This window comes from Lathyrus oleraceus, chromosome 2, assembly GCF_024323335.1.
Source record: "Lathyrus oleraceus cultivar Zhongwan6 chromosome 2, CAAS_Psat_ZW6_1.0, whole genome shotgun sequence".
NCBI classification, from domain to species: Eukaryota; Viridiplantae; Streptophyta; class Magnoliopsida; order Fabales; family Fabaceae; genus Lathyrus; species Lathyrus oleraceus.
Window position 1 is genome coordinate 121,803,896 of NC_066580.1, and position 21,780 is coordinate 121,825,675.

Consider the following 21,780-nt stretch of genomic DNA (forward strand, 5'->3'; position numbering starts at 1 on the left):
TGACATATGCCAGAAGGGATCCTGCATCTCAAGGGAGCTTAATTGACCAACTAAAAGATACCTGCAAGGAATTAGAGAATGGTATAAGGGTGGCCAAGGCAAGAAAAGAAGCTTTAGAAGTTCTTATCTGCAGCATGGAAAAGGAAGAAATGGAGAAGGCTGCTAAGAATTCAGATGCAAAAGCCCAATCCAATGGTAGCTCTGAAAGCTCTAAAGACTCTGAAGGTGAAGGTGAAGGTGATACTTCTTCTTCTGATTAATGGTTCCCTCCTGTGTTGAAGACTAGTGTGATAAGGTGAAGCCGGTGAGGTGTGTTGGGAAGATTGATGTCTTGGAAGTTGTTTTGCTGTTTGGAAGACTGAAGTTTTATTGTTTCTTTTGAAAAATGTGTATTTTGTGGCAGTCCTCATTGATGCCTGTTTGTAATATTTTGGGCTCTTAATGAGTTCCTTGGATTTGTTCATTATCCCAACTGTCACAGTTGTGTATGATGATGGTTTGTACTGCCTAACTTTTATGTTTTAACATTTTTAATGTTATAACATCTGTTCTGATATTCTTTGCTAGGCTAATTGACATTTATTTTGTCTAATTGGTCACCTTTGGTCAATTTTGACTAAAAAGGGGGAGAAGTGTTAATGAGGAATGTGGAAGCAGTTGTGGAGTTGTAAGATGTATGTAGTTGAACTGAAGGACAACTATGATTGAAGGAAGTGCACAGGTGTTAAAATAGAATGTTGTTCTGTTTATAGATGTCAAAGAGGATGTCTGATATGGTGCACAGGTGTTGATGTTGAAGCAGATGTCAGAATGACATTCTGGCTGGTACAGGTACTGGAGTTACAGTAGCTATTATTTGATGTATGCACAGATTTAGGGGGAGAAGGAGTACCCTTGTGCATTTGTATGTCTTACTAGTTGCATCTATAACTAGTAATTCTGTTTTTGTGCATGTGTGTATTACTAGTAACTATAAGCTAGTAATTGTGTTGCTTCTGTTGCTGATTAAACTACTGTTATGTTGTTTAACTGCTGATAGTTTACCTTGTGAACAAAAAGGACAGATATATATTTTAGGCAAAAATTGCCAAAGGGGGAGTTTGTTGATTCTAAGTGTTGGCAGCAATTTTGGTAAAACAAAGAGTGTTCACAAGATGTTATGTGTGATGTCTTAACATAAGATATCCTATGTACCTGTTGGAGTTCAAGAACATGTTCATGCAGGATTGTTTCAGAATGTCATACACAAGGTCATGGCATCTGATATGGTATGTACCTGCTGGAGCCTAAATGAAAGACATATTCATGCAGGATTGTTTCAAGATGTCATACACAAGGTCATGGCATCTGATATGGTTGTACCTGCTGGAAGTTATAAAAGGAATTATTGAATTATGCAGGATTTTTCTAGGATGTCAGACCCGATGTCATGACATCCTGTACACATAACATTCAGTGTGAATGTCTGGTGTTTTGTGATTGCACAATTAATGGCAATCTATGTATGATTGAAGATCTGATTAGCTAGCGCATTCAATTATGGATTACAACCTGATTTACTTATTTTCCAAGGAGATCTAACCAATTGTTATAAAAAGATTTGATTGGAAAATAGATTTAGGGTTTTCAAGATGTCCAAGCCCAGCTGAGTGCTTCTATAAAAAGGGACTTAGAAAACCTGTTTGACAACACAACCAATACTGAGCGAAATATAGTGAGAGGGCTAGGGTTTGTGTCTGTTTAGTCGTAAGACTTGTAAGCCATTCAAGTCATCTTTTGATGATTGAATTGGACTGATTTGTGGTTGTAATTTGTCACTCTAAAGCTGTTAAGAAAGAGTGTGTGTCTACTTGATTAAAGCTGTGAAGCAAAATCAAGTGTGTGTCTTCTTGATCAAAGCTGTGAAGCAAGATCAAGAGTGTGTCTTCTTGATTGAAACTGTGAAGTAAAATCAAGAGTGTGTTATTGAAAAGTGTTTTCTTTTCTCAAAGGATTTTTGTTTAAGATCATAGGTGTGATTGTAGGGGAGTGAGTGGGTTCTCATATCTAAGAGTGCTTAGGTAGAAATTGCACAGGTAGAGATTAGGTGAGAAAGACTGTAACTTGTTGAAGTGTACGGAGAGTCTTTGAACTGATTCTATTTTAGAGAATTTCCTTCCTGGCTTGGTAGCCCCCAGATGTAGGTGAGTTGGACCGAACTGAGTTAACAATTGCTTGTGTCTCTTGCATTACCTTTCTATATCTTTCTTCTGTTAGTGTAATTCAGATATTAGTGTCGTTACATTGCATTCGGCATCTCATATCTGATACCAGAATTTCAAATGAGATCACAAATTGGTCAAAGGAGGACTTTTACCAAATTAATATCATTCATTCATTTTGGGAGATGAAATGTACATTCCATCAATCCCCTAAATCCAATGATATTAACTTGACAAAGTCAAATCAACCTTGACCGAGGCCCAACAACAATAAGCAAGCTCAAACAAGTCAATACAAATGGTCAACAAAATTTAATTGGCATTTATTCAATTAAAAATAATAAAATAATGCATTTAAATCAAATATGTTTTGTCCAATTCCTAAAATCTCATCAAAACATCAAATAAATGGCCATGAGATTTATCATAGGTCAAACAAGGTCAAAGGACCTTGGAGAAAAAAATTCATAATTTTTGGACATTTAAAAATATTTTTAAACAATTAAAAACAAATGCAAAATCAATTAATTCATGAAAAATATTAATAATGATCCAAAAAATAATTTTTATTTAGAATATGAAAGAGAAAAATATTTGAAAATATTTGGTGAACGTCCCATATTTTTTGGATCAATATTGAATTTAATATGAATTATTGAAGAAAATGCAATTAAAACAAAAATTCAGAAATTCTAAATTACGTGGACCATCAGATCTCCCTCATTAATTGAGGTGACAGATCTGATGATCCAAAACGCGCGTTCCACATGGACATTAGTCAACTGCGTTGTACCAATGATAATTACAAGGGACGATCAAGATTAAAACGTGATACATGGATCCTATGGTTCACAACCTTGCCAAGTCATCGTCGGAGCCAGAGCTCCGGTCATCTTCTCCGGTGGACCTCACCGGACTGGTCAAGATGAACCATCACCAAAAAGAAAAACAAGGACATGATCTTGAAGAAAAAATGGCATTGAGCTCGAATCTGACCTCCATTCGTTCCAATTCCAAGTATATTGATAGGACCTCAAAGCAACTCAATCTTCTTGCCTACATTGGTAGGACTTCAGACAACCAAAGAATCAATGGAATTGAGCAAGAATTTAAGAGAATCGAAGAGTTTAAAATTTCTGAAAATTACCTTCAATGGAGGTCTGAACTCGATGGGTCTTGATCTTGCTTGTGCTTGGACTTACTTCAATTGCTTGCAGGAAGAAAATGGAAAGGTTTAGAAGCAATGGATTCCTGGAGAATTGAATTCCAAAACAGTGGAGATTCAAGCTCAAATTCAAATGAATTTATCAGGTTTATCCTTTGAGAGTGAAGGGTTTTCAATGGGGAATCAAAGGTGGCACAATGGTGTTGTCAATTCTGAGCAATTGAAGCTCTATTTATAGCTGAATCATGTGATATTTGCACACTCACTTTCACTTTCCGAAATTGGCAAGTGATGATGCAATGGTGCATGGGCGTGCATATGCCCATGAAATGATAGCTGAAGGTCCAAATTTGAAGATCAGATGGTTTGAAGTTAGCTTAGATTGCAAGGCAAATGTGCATTGGTGCTTGAAGATTGATCCATGCCAAATGATATCAGCTTGTTTAAGCCGTGCGTAGCCTATGCATTTCAAATCCAAAATGAATGAGTTTGAGCTCTTTGGAAAGGTGAGATCAAGAAGAACAAATTTTATGTTGAACACTTTTTCATTTGGAGATTGGAACTTGGAGAAATTTGAGGTGGAACTTTGGAAATTTTTGACATATCAAATTTTTTCTAAGTGTCAAGCCATATGTCTCAATATTCCACCTTGCTTAACTTTTTATAGGAGCTTCAAATGAGAAAAGTGTATTCATAAAAGTTGTATCTCTCTCAAATACCTTCAAAATGGTCACCAATTTCATGTCATTTGGATTTGAAATGATAGATTTATGCATTTTTGAAGTTTGGAAAAATCACTTGATCAATATAACAAATCACCCCCAAACTCTTGAAGAAAACTTGATCAATATAACAAGTAGAGATCATTGGGACTCATATATGATGTTCATAACCATTATTGAATCAATTCTTGGTTGTGCTCTTTGTTCATGAGGGTCTCAAACCCTAGATGTGGACTTGATGAATCAATGAGATCATGCCCTACCTACAAAAGAGTTAGACTAATACAAAGACATATTTTTGGTACTTCGATTAGTGAAATGGTAAAATACAAGTATGATATAATCACAAAATGCTTGGTGATCTCTCCCAAAACAAACCCCATGAAAGAGGGCTAAGGATAATGCCAAGACATGATCCCAATGCTAATGCTTATGATGAAATTGCATGAGGGATCTTAGGGTCAAAATTGGGGTCTTATAGCTATCCAAGATATGTATGAGGGGAATCGACTAGTGTAAACACATGATGAAGAGACAAAATATTTTCCAATAATAATAGGATTACACAAAGATTCAATCCTAAGCCCTTACTTGTTTACTTTAGTTATAGGATGTACTTATGAAACTCATCCAAGATCTAGTAGAAAGATGTATGTTTTTAGTCTCATTGTAAGGTAGCCAAAGAGAAAGCCATGTGTGTGCTAAGTGTACTAAACCTAATCAGATGAATGCAATAAGCAAAAAGCATAAAGCAGATGAAGAAAATCACAAGCTTTAAAAGTTCCTCATGAGCAAAGTCAAGTCAAAGTGTCCACAAGCTCCATGGGTCCAAGGTCACTCCAAGTCAAGCAGTGGGTCTAAGTCCTAAGTCCAAGGTCCAAAGTCCCAAGAGGTCATGATCACTCAAAGTCAAGCATAGGTCTTAAGAATCAAGTCAATTCATTTTATCATGTTTTGATTGATTGAGTTTATCAAGCTGATCAAACACAATATATGAAGCACTGTATGAATAAGACAAGATGAATAATGTATGAAGTGAGATGATAAGTAATGAAACATAAGAGTAAATTGCATTAAGTAAATGGCATAAAAGTAAACGACATAAATTAAATGACAAGAATTAAAGGACTGAAATTAAATGTCAATGATTAATGTTAGGAGTTAGTGAACAATCAATTATGTCCGGAAAATTTAGCGTTATGTTAAGAAATTATAAGTAGGCTTATGTAGAAGTCATACCTATCTGAGGCTGGTCAATAACAATCTATGTGTCAGACATGCTAGAGAATTAACACAAAGTTAATCTCTTACAACATGCAACATAATGGTTTAAAACAAAGAAGCAGATGGATGAAGACAGAAAGAGTGAAGATGAGAGCTAAGCCAGTCACATAAGGATCAATCAATCCACAAGTCAAAGGAGTCAAAATATGTTGCATTAAGGGATAATATATCATTGGTGCAAAGTGTTGAAGATGATTCATGATCATCTATCAACATGTTTGAATCGAAGAAGGTTGAATCAACCTCAAGTCCATCTATCAATGATTTGAAATGTGGAAGGCCTCATTAACCAAGAAATGAACTTAAGTCAAAACATCATGTGAATAATAAAAAGAAATAAAAATGGTTTATAAATGATTAAAAAAAGGAAAATAAAATGGAAAATACCAAAGAGGTATCACAACATCAAATAAAAATCCAAGAAAAATGGAGAAGGTCAATAAAATTATAAGTCACTTGATCCCAAAATTTGGAGTGAAAAATGTTTTAAAATGATTGAAAATAGAATGCTAAATGAAAATAAAATGAAAAAAAGAAGAAAATATGACTTAAATGCAAAATGAGTTTTAAAAATTATACATAAATTTTATGTGGTAGAAAATACTTTTATGAAATTATGAAAAAAAGTTGGAGTAAAAAAATAGTAAAGGGGCTACTTAAATATAATTTTGAAAGAAAAATAAATTAAATGAATTAAAAAATAGAAAAAAGAAATTTAAATGCAACAGTTAGATGGCGTGTCAAGTGGTGATTGGCTGGAGGATTTGAATTTCCCTCTGAAGTGCATAAGAACTTCATCTTCAACTTATGTATGTTGTTTTTTCAAGTTCATGAACTTGAATTTTTAATCTCAAACACCAAACGTGCAAGCTTCTACTTCATTCATTGTTCATGTCTCTTTGCATCAAAGCAATGGGTTTGCTCTGAGCAGAGAGAATTTGCTCAAACACCTGAAGAACCCTAGTTCTTCAAAGTTAAATTAAATGAAAAAATCAAAAGATAAATCCAAGGTATAAGAGTGTTTTTGATAAGTGGAACAACTAAAAGAGAATGGTAACTTGTTTGAAGTGTAATTTTACTCGTAACTACCTTGTCCAAATCAAAGCTCGAGGTTTAAGATGGTGAAAATGGTCAGAGCAATTCAGGAGGTCTCGAAGCTTGGTTCTAGTTGGAGAAAGTTCATAGGACGCCGGTGAAGATTTCTGGGCAAAGAAAGGAACTCAAACAAGCTTGATTTCGTGTAACTGTAAACTGGTTTTTTGAGCCTTTGGAGAGTAAAAATGGCAGCGATTATGTGGCTTTTCAAGCTTCGAAGATGAGGCAAAATGTTGCTCTATTTATAGGGAAGAGAGTGAGGTCAAGGTTCGTGTGAAATTGGATCCCAAACATGTGAACCAAATCAGAAAATTTTGAGATCCAAATAATGTGAAAAATTGGCACGAAACCTGTGATTTTGTCACTTTCCAATTTATTTTGTGTTATGGTGAGATGCGTTTGGTCATGATAAACAATTTTGCACATGTGAGAAGTGGTCCCATGTTGAATTTGGCATGATTCTAAGTTATAGGTCACAGTGCAAAACAAAGTCTATGTCACCATGTTCATGCTTAGGCAAATTCCACTACACTCGTTCATTTTCCAATTTCCTTCAGGAGAAATGATCCTTTCATGGAGTATAATTAGATGAAAAAAGAATCAAATTTTGAAAGGAGGTTTAAGGAGAAAGGTATAAAGGTGGTAAGTTGGGGTCGTGACCTATAATTTGGGCTGGGCATTTGGTCAAGCAGCATGATACATGTTTGGTCATTTTAAGGTCCCAAGTTGATGACACCATAACTTTTGATTCCCTCGTGCATTTTGAGCCAAAATTGGGCCAAATGATCTTGGTAATAAGCTTAACAAGATTAAAAAATAATGGGGTCAAAAGGATGCTCGAGCTAGAAATGGAATGAGTGTAAAGTGGTGGTCATGACAAGGTTTTAGTCCATGTTGGCAACTTGGTCCTTTGCACAAATGAGGTCCTTAATGATTGAATTGGTGTGTGAACCTTGAAGAAAAAATGTATAGGAACTAAAAAGGCATATTTGGCTCAAATAAGTTTGGAATTTGGATAAAATATTGAAGAAGTTATGGATTTTGGACCAAAGGTATGACATACTTGCAAATTAGGTCAACCACATTTGTGCTCCTTTGTGCAAACATGAAGTTTCCGGAACCACCCTTGAACCACATGGAGAAAACTTACATCTTTCTTGAAAAAAAGGCCTTTGTCTTGCCTTGATTTGGAGCATGCTCATCTACATGAGCAAGGTAACAAACAAGTGTCTTCTCTTATTGAAGTAAGGGTTAGTTGACAAGCAAATCGAGAGGAAAACTTGTTAAGATACCAATAAAAATGTGGTTATGCTTGTGATCTAATGACCAAATGCAATGGTCACACATGATATAATTTGATGTATGCAAATGAATCTATGAAAGAGAAAAATGGGAGGGTAAATTTTGGGGTATGACACATGCTATTCCAAAAGTCTCCCATATAAACTAGTTTGATTTTTCACTTTTAGGGGTTGGTAGCACTAGTCTCGCTTAGAGATACATCTAGATCGACTAGAGAGTTTTTATTTTTCCCCAAAAGTTATCTTCCAGTCATCCAAGTGGATCAGTGCCTCCATATCTCGCTAGGCGAGCCCTATTTTCACCTAGTGTGCATGTCTTCTTTCCCTTGAAGTTACTTAGCCAACAGGTATTCTTAAAATTCCTTGCTTCACTATGTGAGATTGTCATCCTCGCCTAATGAGATTCTATTTTCTTCTCTCTTAAGTAAATTTACATTGAAGAAAGGTTTGGTTACTTCTGTCCCACCTTAATTCTCCCAACATATTATCTTCCTCTCCTAGCGAGGAGATCCCTGCCTGAGTTTCCTTGCATTTGGTTGGGTAAGGTCTTTGGTTAGATGGGAAAGTGATAACCTTTGCTTTGCTAGGCATACCCTTGTATCTCCTTACAAACTTCTCTCCCCTTTTTCTTGATGATTTATGTTTTTTAGGACCATATTCACATGTGCTTATGAATAACATTGTTAAAAAGCTCACACAAGTGTCTTATCATGTTTTCATAATAAATGGGGGGAATTCATGTGTTTACTTGTATTTTAATTAAATAAGTGTTTATATAAAACAAGTAATTATGCACTCTTTAAATACCTATCCCATTGCATATGAATTCTATAAGTAACCTTTTAATCATGTGCTTTCTTAGAAATGACTAAATTCTCATCCAGTATTAGGAGAATTGAATGGCATTTTTAAAATTTCCATTATAACTTAATAGTATTTCTTGAAGGCTCATATGTCCACAACATGTTCACCTTTGGTTTTGCTAATTTGCACATTATGCAATAGAAATGTCACTTTTTACTAAGCAACTAGACAATTCCAGGTTATATGAAAAGTATAAGACTTTCCACCAAGTAGAAACACAATTTGTGTCACGTTATGCATTGTTAAAAATGGTATGATCTCAAAGGAGTGTAACAGTTCAATATTTTTCATTCATAGAGAAACAAAAATGGTAGAGTTGTTAGCTTCTCTACTAATAACTAAAATGGTGGAGTATTAGACTTATTAATATTCAAGCTACTTCCTACCACTCTTTTCAATTTTCATAATCTTGTTTTATAAGATCTAGAAATATAGTAAACCTACACACGTTTAAAATGTCAAAATATTTCAATAACAAAGCCAGAAAATCAAAAGCTATGATTAACAACAAAACATGAGATTCATTTATGATCCAACAAAACAAACTCAAATATGGCTTACACATAAATAAGCATGTAAGTTCAAGTAACCAAATTAAACAACATTGAAGTTTTTCATAATTAAGTAAAACTAATGCAATAGTCACCATTAAACCCACCTAGAGCTTAAGATCCAAGCCCAGCTCTTCAACTTCACTATCATTTATACTTGTACCCTCCCCATTTTTCTCTTTATTTTCTCCATCCCCTTTTGATTCTTTCAAATTTTCATTCATTACAATGCTGCTAGAAGGAAAAGGACCTGATGATGATATTGGATGTTGTAACATAGGAAACGGGCCCATAGGACATGCCTGACCAAGAATCATTTGCAACTCACTATAACTATTTATAGGAAAAGTGCTAAAGAATTTTTTGGCTTTGAATAATTCATTCTCATTAGTTTGATTGGAATAAATTGTCGATGGACTCACCAACCCTTGAAAGTATCCATACTGATTTTGCTGTGAGGAGAAAGAATTGTTTGCATCATTAGCCCTTCTTAAATAGTTTGCATTTTGTGAAGACCAAAATTCCATTTGGCTTGAGCTTGCACCAGCACTAATATCCTTTGAAATTGAAGCCACATTTTTTTCCAGAAATTGCGGTATTGTGATCGTGGAGTTCTTTTTTCTACCACCACCTAATTGCAAGTCACAATTTTATGGGAAAAGATTATTTTAAATTATTTAAATCATACAATGAAATTTAAAGAAAAAACAATTAAAATTGATCTGCAATTTCAAAATTATTAACCCTAAATGACGAAATTAAAATTGATCCAGTGCAATTTAAATTCATTAAAGTACAAAATTATGTGACTTACTAGGAATAGTGTGACGAAACCTTGCATGCCCAATGGTTTTCTGTTTTCCATCCTGAGGTATTCCACCTTGTGTATTTTTAGGTAAAGATTCCAAATGAAATCGTTCAAGGCTAAGAACACTTGTATCTTCAAAAACACTCTTTGCAAGACTATGTAAAGCCTTAGCCTGAAATGCATTATGTTCAATAAAATAGTATATATTATAAGTAAACAATAACTCTTAAATCTACAAGGCTTGTTATTAATTTGGCCATACCACTTGGTAATGTCTTGAGTCTTTGTCATTATAATACATAGCATTGAAGCACAATCGATACACATCAAACTGCATAATATGAATATTCAGTTGAAAATATTTTACAAATTAATATATAAAAATGTAAATGGCCATTGCTAATATGATAATTTTTTAATCATTAACCTTAAATGAATCCATGTTCATATAATGTTTCATGTTTATTTTGGCTCTTATTGTTGCAAAATCCAACGGTTTGTGGACCCCCTGCTAAAAAAAATAAACATCCATCTTTACAAAAATAATAATATAACATTAATAAATATAAATAGTAAAATAATAATAAGTAATAAATGGAAAGAACTTACATTAGGATTAATAGGTTTAGCAAATAACTCATCTGGGTCACTCCTACATGTTTAAATAAACCAATCAATATAACATTAAAATGAGTCATTATATTGTTTACATTAAAAGAGAAAAATCATAAATTTATATAGTTTATACCTTTGCAGTACATCAAGAAAAAATTCAAGAATGTATTTTTCGGGCATAGCGTATGACACTGCATGATACAATAGTTAGTGCTTCTCTATATTAGTATAAAACTTTCAACCGAAAGAAATGAAAATTAATGTGAAAAATATACAATTTATGTGAGATGGTTAGTTTAACCAAGTTTACCATTTGTTTGTGAAGTACTTCCACTTTGAGGGTGGTATTGTCCGTCCTGTATGAATTTAAACTTTAGGATAGGGAAGAAAATATCAATAAACATATAAGAAAAATATAGCAAATAAGATTTTCCTCTTCAAAAGGTAAAATACAAAGACATGATGTTGAAGAATTTCCTCTTAATTCTAACTTTTTTTTACCCCTGATCTAAATAAGAAAAATATAGCAAATATCACTAAAACGTTATCGTAGACAGTTTAAAGTGGATATGGTTGTTCTTCGAGAGACTAGATATAGTGGTTTCAAGGCTTATAAGTTAAAGTGAATTTTGTAAAAATTGGGGAATTGGGGTGTGATGTTTCTCATGAGTTATTTGTTTGATATGGAACATAGACAACTTACACATTACTTTATTTCAAGAAAATTAATATTTTCTTATGTTAATATTGGTGATAGTGATACTCAAAACTCTCTACTAATGGTGGTTTATGCTATCCCTAAATAGATGAAGAGAAGGGAGGTGTGGCAGGAGATAAAGAGGTTAGCCAAAGCATCTCAACACCTTGGATGGTACTATGTGATTTTAATTAGATAAAGGAGCCCAAAGAGAGAGAAAAAGGTGTGTAGATAAACCGGTCTAGATACATAGAGTTTGGTGATTGGATTAATGATTCTCAAATTATTGAGGTGATTGTGATGGGTTAAAAGTTAATTTAGAGAGGATAAAGATGGGAATGAAGAGATCATATTCTTAAAAAGCTTGATCGGGACATTTGTGATGTTGATTAAAACTCAACTTTCCAAAAGGATTTATCAAAGTTTTACCTCGAGTCTAATATGGACATCATCTAATAATTCTTATGTTATAGGGGGCCTAAAATTCCTCTGAATCATTCCTTTATATTTGAAGAGGCTTGACATATGCATGATATATTTGATCCCTGGATGTGTGAGAAGTGGATTTGTGGGTGAGAATTGGTTATGTTGTTAAGTGGTATGACTACTCTTATAAATGAGTGGAATAAAAATACTTTTTGTAAAAACATGAAGTGGAAGAAGGATATCATATCTAGGATGAATGTCATTCAGAACAGTTTGCACTATAGTTATAGTAGATACCTGGAGGTTTTCGATTGTCATATTCATGACCAGGTAGCTCAAACTCTTTATTAAGAAGAATACTTTTGGTTTCAAAAGTCTATAGGCAAGTGGATCACATAAGGGATTGTAAAACTAAATATTAAAACGTGAATACTTATTAATCTTTCAACGAATCATTTGTAGATTACATTAGTTGATGATATCTCTAAGGTCTTATTCCCTAGATCTATTAGAGTTTTTTCTTAATTCCTTTTGTCTTAGTCTAATTTGGGCCTCTAGGCCCTCTTTTTTTCTAAAAAAACATAGAAAAGGATGATTAAGAAAGAGCAAGGTGGTTGGGCTAGACATCATGCCTAATAAAGTGTGGACTTTTTTTTTGGAGATAGAGGTATTGGGTGACTATATAAACTTTTTTAATGAAAGTAGGATGTCAAATAAAATATCAAGTGAATGGAGAAGTGTCAATTTAATTATGATCTATAAGAACACGAGGGATAAAAAAATGCAAATTATAAAAGATTAAACATATGAGACATTCCATGTAGTTATTGGGAAAAATGATTGAACAAAGACTAAGAAAAGTGACTCTAGTTACTAATAATAAATTTGGTTTTATGTGTGAGAGACCAATCATGTAAGCGGTATATTTACTATATCATGTTATGGAGCACTATCATATGGATCAACTATACTTGCACTTAATTTTTTTTGACTTGGAGAAGGAATATAACAGAATACCTAGCCAAAATTTATAGAAAGTCAAAGAGAAGAAAGTTATAAGGATTGCCTATGTTCAAGTTATTCAAGATATGTATAGAGGGTATCGACTAGTACAAACACATGATGAAGAGACAAACGATTTTCCCATAACAATAGGGTTGCACAAAGATTCAAACCTAAGGTGAGTCATTTCTAATGTAAAGGTGAAATTTGGAGATCATATTGTATCACAAGGTATACGATTTAAATATCTTTAGTCGATAGTACAAAATGTTGGAAAAAAATAAGGAGATATAAATCATCGAATTCAAGTCGAGAGGTTGAAATGGATAGGGGCGTCAAAAGTTTTATGTGACACTAAATCACACTTGAGCAAAGGGATTTTTTTTGGGAAAAACTATAAAATTTGTGATGTTGTACATGATAGAATGTTGGACAATTAAGAACCAATACGAGAATAAAATAAGTGTATCAGATATGAGGATGATGTATCAGATGTGTGTTAAGACTGGAAGAAATAAGATTCAAAATAATAACATCATAGGAGAAAGTTTATGATAGCATCTATAATAAAAAAGATGGTGGAAAAGGACTAAGGTATTTGGGCATGTAGAGGGACAGGAAGACACAAAACTTTAAGAGAAACTACTAAAAAATATACTGATATTAATGAATTAATATAACTATGATATTTGATACAACATTGTAGTTGAATTTAATCTAGTATACACCACTTAGTGAGATAGGTTTGATTGGTTTATTGTTGTTGTCATTGTGGTCGTCGTTCTAAATAATGTGAATTTCACATAGTAGAATCTTCAAGATTTATCTCATTAATAAAATAAAAATATTAAAAATTATGCGTTAAAAGTGTGATGCTTAGATTTTATAAAAGAAAAATCCAACTTAAATAAAGACAAGAATGAGAAGTAACAACCTTGACTGATGGGATCATTTGCAGATGAGATGGTGTGTTGCATGTGAATCCTATTTTCTTGATTGAAAAATTTCGAGCATTGCCATCCTTGTCAAAGCTCGTGTTGGTCAAGTCTTTATTTCTTTTTAATTCTTCTTTTCCATCTTCTAAAGTTATATTTTCTTGACTCCTTCTCTTCTTTTCATTTTGCTTTGATTCATCTTCAAACCCTATTGTTTTTGTTTCTTTAGACCCTGATACATATTTGTGTGAAGGCATAACTTATACACATCATTGTATTACATATTCAATATATATTACACACATCTAATCTTTTATGTTGTATAACAATACTTAAAGATATAAATAAAACATAAGCTTAAACTTAATTATATGAAGTTTCACAATTGTGTAGAAATGAAGAGAACTTAGTTAAAATTATAAATGAAAATAGGATGATTAAGATATTCAATGACTCAATCAACTAGTTGAATTATCAATTTCACTATAAAACTTACTAGACTAACCAACTTTCATTGTGTCCCATACACTTCTATCTCTCTTGCCATTATATAACAAATTTTAACATAATATGACTTATTTAATGTTTTTCTTAAAAACAAATAAACAAAAATTCAATATATGAGAGAATCTATTCTTGATATTTAATCAAAAGTAAAACTTTTTCCCTTTTTCTTTGATCTTCAAAATGTCTAACTTTTACAAAAATAATACATGCAACATTTAAAGTATTAAATTTATGTATCTATTGAGTATGAGTTTTATCTAAGAAAAACATGTATGATTTTTGAGTATGAGTTATATTCTAATTGTTATTTATAATATTAATAGTTAAAATGAGATTTGATAATCCGATCTGTTAGATGAAATAAAAGAAGGAGATTTATACACAGACACAAAAAAAAACATTTGAGAATAAATTGAGCAATTAAAATTTAACTACATCAAATGAACTGAGCAATTAAATTTTGCGACATCAAATTAATTGATTATAAAACTATAACAACATCAAGTAAATTGAACAATTAAAATTTGCGACATCACACATAAAAGAATGGATTACTAAAACTAAACACAAAAGTAGATGATGAAAACATACATACCCATATGAAGTAGACTAGATCAACTCACAAATAAACAAATGAGTGAGATTTGCCAACTTCAACCTAAAAAAAATTATCATTCATAAGATACAAAGAATATAATTTGAAGAATGGAGCAAATAATTTGAAAAATGAAGTAAATGAGAGAGTAAGAAATTTACCAAGTTCAAACTCAAATTAATGAGAAAAAAAATCAACCTTTTATTAACATCGCAATTTATCAAAATTTAAAATGATTTTTTTCTCATTTTAAAGTGATTGCCAGATAAGAATTCAAGTTAATCTATAGCGCGTTTTCTGACCGTTTTTATAAAAATTCAAAAGTGGTTATATATATTTTTCAAAATGTTACCTAATTTCCGGATGAATATAATGAATTTATGGTTGTCATTTTGGATATGACAAATATAATACATCACTTTTTAATATCCCGATTTATTTTTTATAACTATGTTATAGTTATAAAATATTTTAATATTTATTTTACCAAATTATCCTTATTAATTATTGATGTATTTTAATTATTATTAACACAATGGGAAAGAAATAAAAAGATAGAAGTATTAATTAAAATATAGAAATTAAAGAGAAAAATTAAAATTGTATTAAAAAGTAAAAATAATATTTATTTTTTAAAAAAATAATTTTTGCAAATGTGACCTTTATTTTATATGGAGGGAGTATTAATGACTAATATCTACGAAAATATATTGAGAAAATAAGTTAAAATGTCTTCTATCTTAAAAAAAATAAATCGCCATTAGGCAAATCTAGATTAATTTTTTACGGCTATTGCTCATTTTTACATATAATTTGATATAAATATTTATATTATCTTTTATAAACCACATATCCAGTTAAATTTAATAACATACTAGTTTAACGAATTAAATTTTTAAATAATTCAATCTTAACATTGTTACATGCTAATTAATTACATGTAATATAAATTTATTTCGAAAATAATTGGTATTGTATAAAAGAATTATATTACTTGAATAACATATAATATTTTTTATAAAATATATTTTTAATAAAAAAATTTAGATTAATTTTTAATGTTTTTTAAAATTGAGGTCTAATATATAATCAAATGTATTCAAGGACAATGAAAATTCCTTAAGACTAGTTTGTTTAAGATTTTAAAAAAGCATTTAATATATTCTAAAAATGTTTATGTGTAATTTATTTTTTAAAATCAAATGTCATTTTGTTAAAATATAGATTGTATGCTAAAAAATTAAGTAAAGATTTTAGCTTTAGTAAAAAATAATATTTAATAAAAGATGGAGAAGCTTAATCTTTTGAGATGACACAAAAAATCACTTTTTTTTATAACTTTTATTGAGAAAACTATATATTTATCATAACTTTTTTGACACAAACATAAAATATTTTCTCAAATTCAACCATTCATTTAATATAATTTAATGATATCACATTATTTTTATGTTAATAAGAGACGTGTATTTTGTATTTGAAGTTTCTTAAATATTTTTTAAATTGAATTGGCACAAATATCTAGAAAAAAATAAAAAATATATTTAATACATAGAAAAACAATCAAAATATATATTTTTTTTCAAATCCAACAATTTATTCAATATATAATATAAACATGTAATGACATCACATTGATTTTTTTGTTAATAACCAGCTTGTATTTTGCATTGGAGTCCTCTCAAATACGTGACTGATTTATTTGAACAAAAGAAAAAAAAAAAAAATATATATATATATATATATATATATATATATATATATATATATATATATATATATATATATATATATATATATATATATATATATATATATATATATATTTTCTCCATAGATTTTCAAATATTCTAAAAGATCTAAATAGGATAATAGTGTGACATTTTCATTTAAAAAAAGATATAAAATAATAATAAACTATAATTCTAATACACCAAATGCATCTCGATAATCATGTTTGCAATGAATGTCTAATTTACAATAAAATACAGATTACTTAACATCCATAATAGTCATATCGTAGAAGCATATTAATAATACAATGAATCACTTAGCCAATTCACAATAAATCCAAAAATAGTTTAAATAAATTTGTATTTGACTAGAACTCAAATTTTACCATGATTTTATCAGGGCCGTTTTTTAGGGCGTATTTTATTGTCTACTATATAAGATCTAAACTTTATGGGCTTCATATAATCTGTTAAATATGTAATTCTTTGTGTTAAACATGTTTGTAAGATGTAGGATTCGATAAAGTTGAAGTTGAATGTAATGGTTAGAGTAGTAATTGAATATTGTGTGTAATGGTTAAATTTGTATGTATTCGACAGAAACTCAAATACAAGTTATAGTAGACAAAGGTGTATGTATTCAACAAAGAGTTGAATACAACTATTCATAGTCAAAGCAACATGTATTTTACATAGTTGAGGAACAACTTGTTGAAGTTAATTAGTAAGTTTGAGATTGCATGATGTGCAACCAATCTCATTATAAATAGGGAGGTACCCTTCATTGTAATTAAGATATACACAAAGAGTGAAATGCTTCGTTGATAGAAACATCAATAACATTTTCTCTTTTCACTTCAATAGCTATCTACAATAAAAAGACAATTTAGCTTCAATAACTTAGCGTCGGCTAAGACTGCAACGCTAATAGTGTCGGATTTATGTCACATAAGACAGACGCTAACTGGTTTATTCATTTACTTTTTAATTTTATTCATCTGACCATAACGTCGGCCAAGACTGACGCTATAGTAAAAAATAAATTAACCTACTTTTCTGTTTAACCTAGCGTCGACTTCGGTGCTACCTAATTTTATACCCGAGGCAGTTTTCATTTCCCTCTTTTTTGTTTTTTTATTAAAAGTATTTATAATTTAAAATGTAGCCTCAGAGGAGGCTGACGCTAAGTAGTTCATAAGTTTGAAATTCTTTTTTATAATGAATTATAATTTAAAATTATTTTATTTTGTCAATATATTATTATTAATCTCTTTTTTATTATCTTAAATTAATAAAATATAAATTAAATCCTCTTATTTTATGTATTTTTTATTTAAATTCAATTTTTTAAAATATTTACTATTCTCTTATTTTATTAAAATGTTTAAAAGATATAATATATTTTTAAAAACAATCTTTAAATATTTTTTCTAAATAGTATTATTTTAGAAAGAAATTAGAATATTTACATAAAATATCAAATTCAATATTATTTTATAAACTCAACAAATAAATATTTTACAAATAAAATCAGTTATTGTTCGTTTAAAGTAAAATAAAGTATAACTAATTAAAAAAACTAAATTAAATAAAATTAAATAAAAAAATTAAGTCCACGTCCCTAAATAATAGTGATTGCATTAGCGTAATTATTTTTAATTTTTATGAGTTAGAAATAGAAGGATCTAGTTATTCTTTTTCTTAAATTAGTTATTTGTTTTCTTAAATTATTTAGTTTGAAAATAGAAAAGAGATTAATTAATAAAACACTTCTATATAAAACTAATTTACTTCTCATTCTTTCATAATTTTTTTAAGTTTCTTCTTTGAAACTCCATTTCTCTCTTTATTCCAAAATTTCTAAAATTAATTTTTTTATTATGTTATTTTTTATTGTATTAACTTTTTATAAGTTAAAAAATAAAAAAAATTTAAAATCCCTAAAATACCTAAGCCCGTATTGAACCTTTCATTCTTTGAAACTCCATCTCTTTATTCCAAATTCCCTAAGCTCGGATTGACATCTCTTTTGTTTCCAGCTTTATAATACAAAAAGAAAGCCAAAGAAATCGTCTATCTACAATCCAGCTTCTGAATCCGAAGAAAGAAATCGTCGTTTTCAACTTCTCAAAAATTGTTTTTTGTGTCATTGAATGTTCTATGTTTCTTCTTAGAAATTGATTGCCATATTATTCATCAAAGAAATCGATTGCATGCCATCTCTTTTATCAATTAAGATTCTTATGTCATTGAATGTTCCACGATTCTTCTCTCCTTCGATTTAGAGTTTTGATTCATCATTTCAATTTGTTATTCTGATTCTGTGTTCGATTCGACCGTTTGATTCGTCATTTTTCTTCGGAGTTTTGATTTAACATTTTAATTCGGAGTTTTGATTCAGCATTTTGATTCAAAAAGCAGAAGCATGATATTGTTTATGGGGATCAATTTTCCTCATACCCCTTTCTTGAGTTTTCTTTGTCCTAGCGTCTCGAGGTGATATCTATGTTTCTATTTTTATATATTTTTTATTTTTGCTCTTTGTAGGAAAATTTTAATCTGAAGTGAACTTGCATTGCAACCTTTCATATGTAAATGTGTCACACACTAGCATTTATACAAACCGACGCTAGATGATGACGTGTAATACATTAGCGTTGCCTGTATCCGACGCTACTGAATGACGTGTTAAATATAGTTGTTTTGGGCTAGCCAACCATATGCAAGCACAAGTCATATGCTAGCATTGCATGACACCGACGCGTGGCCGAAAATGCAGGCTGGAGGAAATGGTCATATGACCGTTAGGCATTGGGAAGGCACGTACATTAATTTCCATCAAAACTCCTTCTTAAAGGAAATGAAAAAAACACCGGTTTTGAAATGACAAAAGTCAGCAAACCTGCCTACGTTTATCCTTCTCCCAATGAACCGTTACTCTTCTTCTCCTCTATTTCTAACATTCTCTCAAACATAAAAGAAAGAACAATTTCTGAATAAAACCTTGTATGATGCCCAAACATAAACTCAAGCTTAAATTAATCTCTACACATGGATCCTTCTCTAAACCCCTACCCTCTCAAGTGCATCCAGCACCCGTCTCAAACCACCAAATTGAAACAATAACAAAACAATAATTATCCCTACACTACACACTATTAAATTCAAACGAAAACCTATTGATTTATTGTTAACCCCAACCTTCAATGATATGGAAAAATAGAGAGGTACACACAATGTCTATACAAAGAGAAGTGCAAATTTAACGAGAAGTAAAGCAATATGAAGCTCACCGAAAAATAAAGTTTTCGGCGAGTGTAAGACCCCAATTTTGTCCCTAAGATCACTCATGGCATCATATCATGTCATTTGCATTGCCTCAAGGATCATTGGACACCTTGCTTCCTTCCCTGTGGGTGGGTCATCTTTTTGAGAGTGATTCTTGATCACCAAGCATGTTTGCATTTGTATATCATTGTTTTTCTTTTTTATCACTAACCAAAAAGTACAAAAATATGTCATTAACCCTTTGTCTTGCAGATGAAGCAATAACAGGTCAAGGCAACTAAAGGCATTCATTGAGCAATAGATGGTGGTCCTTCTTGAGATTTGGACCCCACAATCATTCACAAGAGTTCATATGAGTTATGATGTCATTTTTAAGCAAAACCCCAAGTGGTAGAGGCTTGAATCTCATCAGAACATTGTCAGATCATCTAAAGACCTAGAAAGTCAACTACAAAGTCAATCGTGGATTTGGAGGTAGGAAGTGATTAGAAATACTACATTCATGTTCAAACAAGTCTCATTTGACATTTCAAACACTCACATTGAAGAAGTTGAGGTCCAGTCAAGACTTTCCCAAAATAGCAAGTGACCTATAATTTGAACTTTCCAAAAATGGAAAGATTTTGAACCAACTTCAACTCAAGATTACATCATCAAGAAAGCTTCAAATGAAATTTTGTTGAACATGAAAGTTGTAGATCTTTCTCTCCCATTTCCAAAAAGTCCAAGATCATGAATTTCTAATGTGTGGTTGAGGAGATATGATCAAATCATGGCAAAGTGTGCTTGAAAATTCAAATGAGCATAACTTTTGAACCAAAGCTCCAAAATGGGCGGTTCTTTTTGCAATATTCTCCTCATGACTTGTAGTTTCCAAAACATTCATCACATGGCTTGAATTCCATTTGCATTATCATGTGCTCATTCATGAAGTTTTTGAAGAGAAATTTCATAAAACCATTTTAAATGATTGTATGCATACAAAACCAATTCAAAAGTGTGCATGGGCCTTGTTTAAGAGGTTTTGGATCAGATTTGTGTACTGTTCACACATGCATTTCATGCATGGGGGTGAAAATCCAATTTGTGCATACACCTTAAAACTTGATTAATTTCAATTAGCTTTGGCTTAAACAGGTTTTAAACATCATTAGCATGACATATATAAGGATAATCTCAACTGTTTTCATCTTTAACAATTCATTTCAGATTTAGATTCAAGAATCATCAAATTTTTTCTCTCAATTTTTTTTCCAATTTCTTCACACAAGAACCTTTTCTACCGATTGATTCATGATCCTGAGGCATTGTTGAGCAAGATTGGACGTGATTTCGAAGCAAATCGTGTCAGTTTGGACTATACTCAAAGCTTGAAGCATCCATGGAATTTTCAAAATCTACTGGATTCATGTGCAATTGAGCTTCAATCTCTCCTTCAATCATCTCCACCAGCATCATAGAGGAGCTTTGGACTATCACAAGCCTTGGATAGCGCGATTCAAAGGATATGCACTTCAAGAGGTCATAATTCGCATCTCATAATTTTGAAATCCATTACTATATTGTTGTAGATCTTGTTCTCCTGGTAATTCTGAGCTTTGAATCATGAATTTTGATGCACTGATGACTGAGTTAGGTTAGATTAAAGTTTCATGCATGAATGTTATCTTGCTCGATTCTCTCTAATTAGGATGATCCATGCTTAGCTATTGATTGATCTATCATCTCCATGAAAAATGCAACAAAATGATGTATGAGTTTTGGATTTCTGAGAAAAAATTCTGGAAACGCATGAAGATGGTACACTGTTCATCTTCTTCGTGATGAAGAAGATGAAGATCATCCATAGACCACGGTTTCAGGCAATAGGCAACGCTTTTCTGGTTCTATCCACGCTGTGCTAGGGTTTGTTGTTGATTGGTCCACGTCTTCGCTTGCCTAGCACTTCCATTGGTTCACGTCGCTTTGACCATTGCCACGCAGGAATTGAC

At 31.2% G+C, this 21,780-nt stretch overlaps 1 protein-coding gene across 2 annotated transcripts; it reads right to left on the reverse strand.

The window, feature by feature from the left end:
• Positions 1-9,279: 9,279 nt before the first annotated feature.
• LOC127121220 (uncharacterized) lies at positions 9,280-15,060 on the reverse strand. 2 transcript variants are annotated; one of them, XM_051051791.1, is made up of 10 exons: positions 14,930-15,060; positions 14,769-14,831; positions 13,666-13,898; positions 10,917-10,962; positions 10,740-10,797; positions 10,601-10,643; positions 10,419-10,499; positions 10,254-10,322; positions 9,998-10,163; positions 9,280-9,814 (listed from the first exon to the last, which is right to left on the reverse strand). In XM_051051791.1, exons 2-10 carry the CDS (start codon positions 14,770-14,772, stop codon positions 9,291-9,293), a joined length of 1,224 nt encoding a protein of 407 aa, XP_050907748.1. In that variant the 5' UTR covers positions 14,773-14,831; positions 14,930-15,060; the 3' UTR covers positions 9,280-9,290. The 2 variants fall into 2 exon arrangements, with proteins under 2 accessions (XP_050907748.1, XP_050907747.1); XM_051051790.1 differs by having other exon boundaries at positions 10,419-10,502.
• Between the last annotated feature and the right edge of the window lie 6,720 nt (positions 15,061-21,780).

What these genes read in the sequence shown, in the direction of transcription:
- LOC127121220 (XM_051051790.1), bottom strand. An exon ending in TTTCTTGATGTACTGCAAAG is followed by an intron (nt 10,644 to 10,739) that starts GTATAAACTATA and finishes TTAAACATGTAG; the next exon opens with GAGTGACCCAGATGAGTTAT. An exon ending in ACTCAAGACATTACCAAGTG is followed by an intron (nt 10,164 to 10,253) that starts GTATGGCCAAAT and finishes AATGCATTTCAG; the next exon opens with GCTAAGGCTTTACATAGTCT.